Source organism: Etheostoma spectabile, unplaced genomic scaffold, assembly GCF_008692095.1.
Source record: "Etheostoma spectabile isolate EspeVRDwgs_2016 unplaced genomic scaffold, UIUC_Espe_1.0 scaffold285, whole genome shotgun sequence".
Taxonomy (NCBI): Eukaryota; Metazoa; Chordata; class Actinopteri; order Perciformes; family Percidae; genus Etheostoma; species Etheostoma spectabile.
The window spans coordinates 1,099,176-1,109,083 of record NW_022605579.1 but is presented as its reverse complement, the minus strand read 5'-3'; the positions used below and the strand labels follow the sequence as shown (position 1 = coordinate 1,109,083).

The 9,908-nt window shown below is 41.5% G+C and overlaps 2 protein-coding genes and 1 long non-coding RNA gene across 4 annotated transcripts in view; 1 reads left to right on the top strand and 2 right to left on the bottom strand.

The window, feature by feature from the left end:
* The window catches only part of LOC116686018 (uncharacterized), a 13,948-nt gene extending 12,565 nt beyond the window's left edge, over positions 1 to 1,383 (bottom strand). Inside the window, exons 1-2 of the long non-coding RNA XR_004331125.1 lie at positions 1,372 to 1,383; positions 17 to 18 (exon numbers count right to left, since the gene is read on the bottom strand). This is a non-coding gene — a long non-coding RNA (uncharacterized LOC116686018). The remainder of the gene's footprint in view (positions 1 to 16; positions 19 to 1,371) is intronic.
* The window catches only part of si:ch211-260e23.9 (tumor protein p53-inducible nuclear protein 2), a gene marked incomplete at its 5' end in the record, with an annotated part of 5,391 nt that extends 2,299 nt beyond the window's left edge, over positions 1 to 3,092 (top strand). The window contains 3 exon segments of the mRNA XM_032510934.1: positions 170 to 313; positions 419 to 566; positions 1,954 to 3,092. Of these exon segments, the coding sequence (XP_032366825.1) occupies positions 190 to 313; positions 419 to 566; positions 1,954 to 2,182 (501 nt within the window). The 3' untranslated portion in view covers positions 2,183 to 3,092.
* zgc:162297 (uncharacterized protein F13E9.13, mitochondrial) overlaps positions 2,773 to 9,908 on the bottom strand; it is a 13,389-nt gene continuing 6,253 nt past the window's right edge. For both annotated transcript variants that reach the window (XM_032510932.1, XM_032510933.1), the window contains exons 6-7: positions 7,909 to 8,036; positions 2,773 to 3,362 (exon numbers count right to left, since the gene is read on the bottom strand). In XM_032510932.1, coding sequence (XP_032366823.1) covers positions 3,172 to 3,362; positions 7,909 to 8,036 — 319 coding nt within the window. In that variant the 3' untranslated portion in view covers positions 2,773 to 3,171. The remainder of the gene's footprint in view (positions 3,363 to 7,908; positions 8,037 to 9,908) is intronic.

The following is a 9,908-nucleotide window of genomic DNA, read 5'->3' as shown; positions in this document are numbered from 1 at the left end:
TACAGTACTAGGGGACCACTAAGGTCTATATAAAAACATCCAAAGAGCACCATGTCCTGGGACCTTTAAGATATCAGCAAATATCATTGTCCACAGAATCAATATCGTGATTAAACATGGTCTTTGGTGCATTCTTGTAATTCACCTGCTCGTTGTTGTTAATTTACAGATTGTAGTAGAGGCATAAAGATGATCGGAAAGATTCTTTCTCATCTGCTCGGGAACGCCGGGGAGGACTTTGAGGCAGCAGGGGACACTTACGAGGAGCTGATGGAGTTTGAGGAGGGAGGATGGGTGATTGTTAATCTCTCAGGTGAGAAATAAACCCTGCCACAGGTGAACCAATACTGTACATTCACATCTACATATGGACTGGGATGAAAACAGATCTGTGTGAACTGGGATGTTGTTTGTATAGGGAGCGGGCTGCTATCGGCCCCTGAGGAGGATCCCCTGGAGAACCTGCTGATAGAGCACCCCAGCATGTCTGTCTACCAGATGAGATGCAGGATGAGTGGGGAGGAGGAGGAGTTGGGCTCTGATGAAGATGAAGAGGACACCTCCAGGTTAGTTTTCAACTACACACTCCAGCTCACACACATTCGTCTTAAGGCTGATTTATAGTTCTGGTTAGGCTCCACGCTGAGTCGCCGTAGCCTACGTAGGTGGTCAGAAGTTTATACATGCATGTGTTGGTGTGTGCGTCGATCTCTTTAAGAGAATAGCAGGGCCTTCATGTGTGTGTGCATGGGGAGTTAAGAGAAAGAGTTAAAGGGCTGTTAAAGAGCCCCGTTTGTACTCCTTTTCAGCATCCTAGTTATACTCTTGGGGTCTACTAGAATAGATTTACATGCATAGATGTTAAAAAAACATCAAACTGACCAGCTCGAAACACCTTCCTGAATTATTCTGTTTACGCGAATACACTCGCGGGTGAAAACGTAAAAATATTTAAGCACGTTTCTTTTGTTTAGTTGGCGACGGCGTTTGTGGGGCTTAAAAACACAAAAAAGTGAAACCACCCTCCAGAGTGGAAATCTTAAAAACGTTAATTGCATTCCCGTTTTAAGGGTAGAAATGCACTGTGTGTGTGTGCGCCGCATGTGTATTTGTGTTTGTGTGTGCATTGTTTGGAGCAATAACTCCACCTCCTGTTGTTTTTCAGCTTTTTTTCGCTTTACCCCACTAGGTAGAGAAGTAGTATAAGTTTAGTATAAGTTCTAAGTAGAAGGAAGGCTCTATGCAGGCGTGTAGCCGTCTGGAGTACATACTACATTGAATTTTACACACAAAAGTGTGTTTCCATTTAAACATAGCTCCCAGTCTCTGGAAAAGAAAGCTTTTTTTGTACTTTATATACCTATTATATACACAATTTACTATATTAAACACTAAAAGATGGGACAAATCCCAAAAAGCATAATATTAGGGGCTCTTTGAAAGTATTTTAGGTCTTTTTTGGTCAATGAATGCATTAAACACACCAGATATAACACATTAGTAATTTCCAGTCCTAAGCCAAGCTAACTGTCTTCTGACTTATATATATTTAATTTACATACATGATAGCTGTATCTATCTTCTTGTGTAACCGTCAGCAAGACTATTCTATACAAAACTATTCCTTTTTAAAAGGACGAGAAGTCCTTAAGCAGGTTAGGAATGAACTTAAATGCTTAGCTCACAAAACGGGTTTAGAAATCAATATTTTGTCCCACCCTTATTCGTGATACTGCAAATACAAAGGCTTTCATCACTGGACCACAATCACCTACGTGTTACATCATATTTAAATGAAAATCTTTAAGTTACTCTCACTGTAATCTCAAGATTTAACCCAAAACGTACCTTGTGAGAAATGAGGACCATCCAAAAGTTAACCCTTCAAAAGTGGCTCTAAATCGTCAATAGTTGTGGTTCATTAGGATACATTCATCTCCTGTGTCTGTCCAGGCCTGTGGCAGTACGGCGGCACGTATCGTGGCGTCTGGCTGCCTGGGGAATCCCTCTGCCCTGCAACCTCCAGCTGCTGGCTGTCCAGAAGGCCAGGGCCCAGGCTGAGCAGCGGAAGCTGAGCCGCGGCGCCCTCCACAGGCACAACCTGGCTAAGATGCGATTCTCCCCTGCAGAGAAACGCTACGGCCACTTCAAGCAGCCCTGCCAGCGCCTCTACAACTACTGAACAGGGCGTTTCAAGTTGCCTCTGCCATAGCTAAGTCATGCAGCACAGTGCCTGGACTCTGAATTTTACTCAGTTTTTTTTTTTTTTGTGCAATCTTTTCACCTCACACAGTTAACTCTGCTCTGCATATCCTCCAAGGTAAAGCATGTGCGATTCACCTGTTTCGGTGTGGTGTAAAATGATCGGACATCGGACAAATGAGCCACACAAAAGTTTTTATTTTGATTTTAATACAGGCAACCTGTTCTACTGCACCCCTCGCATCTGAAACCCTGAATCTCCATCTCCTCGTGAAATCGGGTTGGAAAGCATTAGTAACGCACTGTTACTTTCAAATAAAAGCCTTTGTACATTAAGAAAAGAAACAGTTGAGTGGTTTAGATTGATTAGAGATTAGTAGGAATAGGGCTTATGGGAGATTGGAGGTGTGTGAAAGTTATTCTTAAAGTGTTGTTAGTGTGTAACATTGATCCAAATCTCAAAACTTCCAACCTGTAGTGACATTGGCACGAAATGAGTTGACTATAATGCAGTTTTTTTTTTTTTTTGAATGATTATGCGTGATTTTATTCAGTATGTTTAATATCACGTGTGCCTGTGTAATAACAGCTAATTTCATATCACGGTGACCTGTACAGTAGTCACTTTGTTTGAAAACATCTGTGAATTTCCTGAGATAATAAATGCTCCTTTTGTTTGAGTCTCCTTAAGAAATAATTACACAACCACTGGTAATGTTTTGTATAGGGTCAACCATTTTGCACAAAATGTACACCTTTTCAGCAGGTTCTCACTTTTTCATGTAAGGCACATTTTTAATTTTAGAAGTGTAAATACAGTTCAATATGTTTTTCTATTTGTGTGTATTTATAAAATGTACAAAAAAAAAAATAAAGTCTTGTTTTCTTAAGGTGGTGGCTGTATGTGTTTAATGAGGCAGTACACACAGTAATTAACATGTCAAAGGCACTGGTCATGATGACAGGCTCTCATTTTCGAAGCTCACGTATCTTTCCCATGAACCTCTTCACTTTCTCCGGGTCGACGGCATTGGCCCAGTGGCCACCCTGCTTGAAATGAGAACCGATGATCATCCCGTTTGCATCAAGGTAGCGTTCAACGTTGTCATAGGTCACTCCAGAACCAATCAGCACTGGGATTGTCACAGACTGGGAAACCTCTGCAAAAGAAAACAATGGTAACTTCGGCTTTTACAATAAACACACTGTTTATGGTTACTCAGGTGTCGCATTGTCAGACCTTCCACTAATCAGCGCTGCTGAGGAGGGTCTGGGATGTGTTCTTTATTACCATTTCTTTAAAATAATCACAATTGTCTTGGCCAGCACTAAGCACCGGATGGACGCTGTAAAATAGCTTCAATAGTTTTTTGTTTTTAGTCTTGAAACAAAAAACTCAGATTGGACAAGAGTCTAGCTAGCTGTCTGGATTTACCCTGCAGAGATCTGAGGAGCAGTTTTTAACCATAGTCCCCAGAAATCAGCCACAGTTTAAAATGCCAAAAACAAAGAAAGTGTAAGGTAACGGACAAAAGAAGAACATCGGAGCAATCCCGGAAGTGGAACGTAGTTGATATGGACTATTGTTACTCAAATCCCAAAAAAGAAAAGAAAAAAAAAGAATCAACAATATCTACAACCAGGGCCACACGGAATCTGCAGACTGAATATTCGGCAGAATTTTCGAAATTAAATAAATTAAAATAAAACACACCTCTTCACCCCAAGAGAAAAAGCAGTCCGCAGAATAAAAAAATAACTGCAGATTCTGTTTTGGTCTGTGAATAACTAACGTAAATTGCAGGAAAATCTATTTTTAGGCATACAAAACCTTTTTTTTTTTTTTTTTTTGGGCTTTTCCGCCTTTAGATTTTATAGGACAGTTAGGTGAGATGGGGGGAAGATATGCAGGGAATCGTCACAGGTCAGAGTTGAACCCTGGACCTTTGCGTTGGGGCATAATGTGCGCCTGCCGTGCCACTGACCCAACCCGGCTGGTGTGTCACCCACAGAGTCTGTTGTATCGGAGAGAGGAAACTAAACCTAGAGAGGCTGTGATCCACCCAGGGAACTTTTGACATAGTAGAGGCTAACTTCCACACTGGCATGTGAGCTCCGGGGTCATTTGGTCGGTCCAGTGTCTGCGTGTTTGTGTTACTGAGATAGTGTTCGTGTGTGTGTGTGTGTGGGTGTGAGGGAAAGAGATGGGGGGAAGTGTGTTTGTTCTTGTGTGTGTCGGCGTACTTGTGTGTATGAAACCAAGGCTGTGTGCTTGTTTAGCTCCAAGTATGTAGTGCTGTATGTTGTGTTGGAGACTGCTTTAAATAGGGGTTGCTATTTGACAGGCACGGTGCAGATTTCAGACCCGCTGGCTCTCAGCTGAGCAGACACAACCCTGGGTGCCTTTAAGAGGTGTGCAAAAAAAAAAAAAAAAATTCACATTCATAAATCAATTCAAGCTCTACCGACTCCAAATCAATGCATAGAATTCCAAAAATCCATTCATTTCTTTTCCCCGTTTTGTAATGGCGTGTGTACTATCACATGGGAAAAGTAACTGCATTTACAAACTGTGAATCTTTTTTTAAAAATTGAGAATCAATTTGAAATTGAATCTCGAGCCCAAAAATTGATATTGAATCGAATCGTGTCTTTTTCTGAATCATGCACTCCTAGTGCCTTTCCTGGGCTATTGACTAAGCCACTGATGGAAGAAGTATTCAAATTCTAGTAGACTACCACACTGTAAAAAATACTCTATTACAAGTACGACCCCTGCATTCACTAATTTACTTGAATAAAACTAGTACCAGCTCATTTGCATCTAAGTATTAAAAGTGCAGGTACTCATAACACTGTGAAAGGGGCCAGTTTGTAAATTATTAGTGGATCACTGTTATCAAATACATATAACGTATAAGCAACATACAAGCATTATTTCAATGTTATAGCTGGCTGAGGTGGAGATTATTTCAACTATCATATAGTTTAAGGTGATCATATGCTTTTCAGGTAAAATTTGATTTTGCAAATTAACTAGTAATAATAGCACCTATAGCTGTTGTCTATAAATGTAGTGAGGTAGCAAGTACTGTACAATACTTCCTTTGAAAATTACAGTGGGGAAAGTATTCAGATAAGTGGAAGAAGCAATACAACAATTCAAAAGTACTCAATTACTACAAGTCTTGCATTGAAAATCTTCCTTACGTAAAGATAAAGAAGCTTCGTTTGCAAAATGTTCTGAAAGTATCAAAAATAAAAGTTGTTTTATGTTTTCAAATCCTGTTTTTGTAAAACCACATTTCTTGTATCATGTAATCTTAATCTCCAACGTAAGTAGAAACTATAGCTAATTGATTTTTAGGAAATGACACCTTATGCTTGAGTTAGAAAAGCAGAAATTAGGAATTATTTTGACTAAAAATTAAAGGAAAATATGTGGATGGATAATCACAGCCTGGAATATGTCAATGTTTAATCAATACTATTTCACGAACACTTCAATTTCTTTTCTCCAAATGCAAAAAAATTGAATAAGACACCCCAAAAATCACCCATCAAAATCACCCCAAAGAGCCTCAATCAAAGCCCAAATCACGCCTCTTGTGCAGAACAATATACAGAGCAGACTCCTCAGACTAATGTTCTTGGTGATAGCCAGACTACCACACCCTAGGACACATCAGAAATCAGGATCAGAAGAAAATATGGTCAGGGTTTCACTACAGGTGAGGGGGACCTCTGCTGGACAGATGGGGCAGTGACTTAAAATGACCTTACATAATAGTATAAGGCTGCGGTACTTTTCACATCTTGGGAGTTACTTGCTTTTCTTGGTACTTTGTCATTGTTAATTGAATACTTTGAGGCTTTCAACATATTATAGACTACGTGTGGGAATCACCAGACAACCCACCATATGATATTATTATGATACTTGTGTGTCAACGCAATATTATTGCAATTTTAAACATATTTAAATATTCTGTGATGTACTGCAATTTTTTTTTGAACCTTTTCATCCAACTTCAAATCATGTCCCCAAAGGAAAGCCAAGTTGTCAACAACTGTGTTATCCAAAAAACATAAATATCTCTGTTCATTCACCTCACTTGGTTTGTCCATCTGGTGGACTAAAAAAGCAATTGATTTTATTACTCTAGTACCGAAATGGGAAATTCTCATGTGCAAGTCATATGATAAAAGATTGATACCTGGCGTCCGTTTCTTGCTACAGTATTGCCACAGAAAACATAGATTTTGCCCCCGCCCCTATTATAGGCTAAATGATTCATTAAAAAAATCAACGGTGAATCCATCAGATCAATGTTGTGTTGCAGCCCAACATTGCTGTCCAAAATGATGCTCAAATGTCAAGCAGTGCATTAGCAGAGCATTCACAGCAGCACCATAATGGTAGTGATGTCCAAATGAAGCTTCTTGACCCATCCGTTGTATTTGTTGACCCAACTAGATGGCGCTCTTGGCTTAAAGCTACAGTGAGTAAGAATTTCTCCAATCTGGCGTTGAGATCGTATATCGTAATCGACTCTCTCTTGCCACGCAGTTCAACGCACGTACTGCAGCTACGGTAGCCATCATGCTTCCAATAGCGAAAGTGTACAAAAGGTCGTCTATCAGTTGTGGTTGTTGGAGTGCGTGTCAGAGAGTGACGCTTCACACCGTAAGCGGATAGCGCGCCACCAAATGGAAAGAAGAGAGAAAGAAAAAGAGACTGCAGCGGTCCGGAGGATAATTAAATTGTTGGGATCTGGTGTGTGCGTCCAAAGCAGCTCCAATGTTCACTCTTTATCTGATGACGCCAATCTCTCGTTCTTTTCAGTATTCTGGGCGAAGAAGAAGACTGTTCCTGAAATTTGGATTTTGAATATGTGTGGTCCTCCGTGTTTCCTTCTTGAAACTTTCCGGGGCTGGGAAGCGACGATACCCATTAGCAGTAAGTCCTGTATGTCCCTTACCGGCTAACGTATTTCAAGATGGCGCATGACTATGAAGAGTCTACCCCACTGTATGCAAGCACAAATGGAAAATTTCAAGCCAATAAGAATACTAGAAATTGATGGTGGTGGTCAAAATTCATAAAAAAGGATATCAACACAGATTTTGATAATGAACAAATGTTACACAATGTAGCTTTAAAGAAAAAGCCCCAAGGAATGACAAATCTGTGTGCTTCCAACAGAGAGTGCCATAGATGAGCCCAGTAGATCTCCTGGGCTCAGGAAATAAAGAAAATGCTTCACACAGCTTCACTTGGTCATCAGTACCATGTGGCTCCTGGTTGTGTGCCGTGTAGTCTATATCCACTTGTTTCACAAATGTTACCTTCCACTTTCTTTGTGTTGGTGTTCTAACCTCCAGTGGATTTCTGAGGACTATGGTTAACTGGTCCTCAGATCTCTGCAGGGTAACTCCAGATAGTTAGCTAGACAATCTCTCCAATCTGAGTTTTCTGTTGCACAACTTAAACAACCTTTGAACGTACACATGTTCCACCGAATCAAGTTCCTTCCCGAGGCTATTTTGCAGCGGCACCGTTGTACCTTCCTAGCTATTTTTGAGAAATGCCAATAATTCAGAGAATGTTTTTCTCCCATCCCAGAATGCTGTATAGACTAGCCAGACCCTCCTCTTCTGTCAATGCGAGACTATGTTAAGTGTGGAGTTTTTCCCTGGCAGTACCTCTGAGCTCCCGCGGGTCCGCCTGCACTCCAGTGGCTGCTCCTGTGATTATGAGTCCATCCGAGAGGAAGAACTCGGCGGCACGGGCCGTCTCTTCAATGCTCACATCTGATGTCAGGGCATGGGAGCTCGGAAAAACACACATACAGATTACATTCTCATTACATATTATCTATTATATGTTATACATTTTCATGACTAATGCAATATCCCCCATATTTGTCACAGACCCATTACCCTTAGGATAGTGTTTATAAGCTGTGTATTTTAATCTTTATCTTTGCCTCTAACTCAAGGAGCCTGCAGCAGGAATTCCTATGTGCCTGGACTGGTGTAAGCACAAATGGCAAATGAAAATCTTGAATCTTGAATACACCGACATGCACAGGCTGATTAAAGTTGGTTGGGCATAAAACTGAGACTAAAGGCCATTTTATGCTTCTGTGTCAAATCGACAGCGTACCCCCTGTCTACGCAACCCATGCTGTAGCCTGACGTGCGCCTCTCAAAAAAATGTACCTAGACGTCGCGGTGACACAACTCATGGGCCTTGGTAGCGTTGCACATACCCCCCTTGACACGCACACCAGCGCACAAGTATAAATACCAGGCCACTTACATAGGCTACAGTGAAAGTTCTGCGTGGAGCATCCGCAGAAGCATTAAACGGCCTTAACTCTGGCCAGTGGGCTGAAACCAGGGTTACAGGAATTACATTTAAAATACCTAAACCAAGAAGAACAGTCAGGTGTCAAGTCACGTCAAGTTTATTTCATCCATAAAAAGGATCTTGATTTATTTTATTTTTCACAAGAAAAACATTTGATAGACAATTGCCGAAAAACATAGACATAAATACAGTAAAGTAAAAACTTACAAAAATGTAAGTTTAAAGTGCTTGTTGTGCTGTCTGATGGTCTGAGGTATAAAAAAGAGAGCATACCACTTAGTTTTTGTCACAGGAGGCCTAAGCCTACCACCACGCTCCATAACCCTGCCAGTCAGATTACCACAGGAGGTCTTAGTCTACCACCACGCTCCATAACCCTACCAGTCAGATTACCACAGGAGGTCTTAGTCTACCACCAGCGCCATAACCCTACCATCAGATTACCACAGGAGGTCTTGTCTACCACCACGCTCCTAACCCTACCAGTCAGATTACCACAGGAGGTCTTAGTCTACCACTACGCTCCAAACCCTACCAGTCGAGATACCACAGGAGGTCTTAGTCTACCACTACGCTCCATAACCCTACCATCAGATTACCACAGAGGTCTAGTCACACTATGCTCCATAACCCACCAGCGATTACCACAGGAGTCTAGTCTACCACTACGCTCCATAACCCTACATCAGATTACCACAGGAGGCTTAGTCTACCACCACGCTCCATAACCTACCAGTCAGATTACCACAGGAGTCTAGTCTACCACACGCTCCATACCCTACCAATCAGATTACCACAGGAGGTCTAGTCTACCACTACGCTCCATAACCCTACCAGTCAGATTACCACAGGAGGTCTAGTCTACCACTATGCTCCATAACCCTACCAGTCAGATTACCACAGGAGGTCTAGTCTACCACTATGCTCCATAACCCTACCAGTCAGATTACCACAGGAGGTCTAGTCTACCACTACGCTCCATAACCCTACCAGTCCACCATAACAGGGTGATTATTTTCTATGTCATTTTTACCAGATGATCATCATATACCTGATTCACTGTATTTACCTCTCCCACCATTTCCCCAGCCCTTTTAGTCACTTTATCAATCCGGGCATTCTCGGTTACCCCAGAATTCCACCCCCGACACACACACATGGACACACCACCACACAGTAACTCCAAACACTACATATGACTGACAGAAAAAAACATTCTCACCACATCCGTATTCACCTTAAAAGCACTGCAGCTTCCTCATACAGTATACCCGTGGACTTAATTAATAGCCTGTCATTAACCCTCCTGTTGTCCTCGGGTCAAATTTGA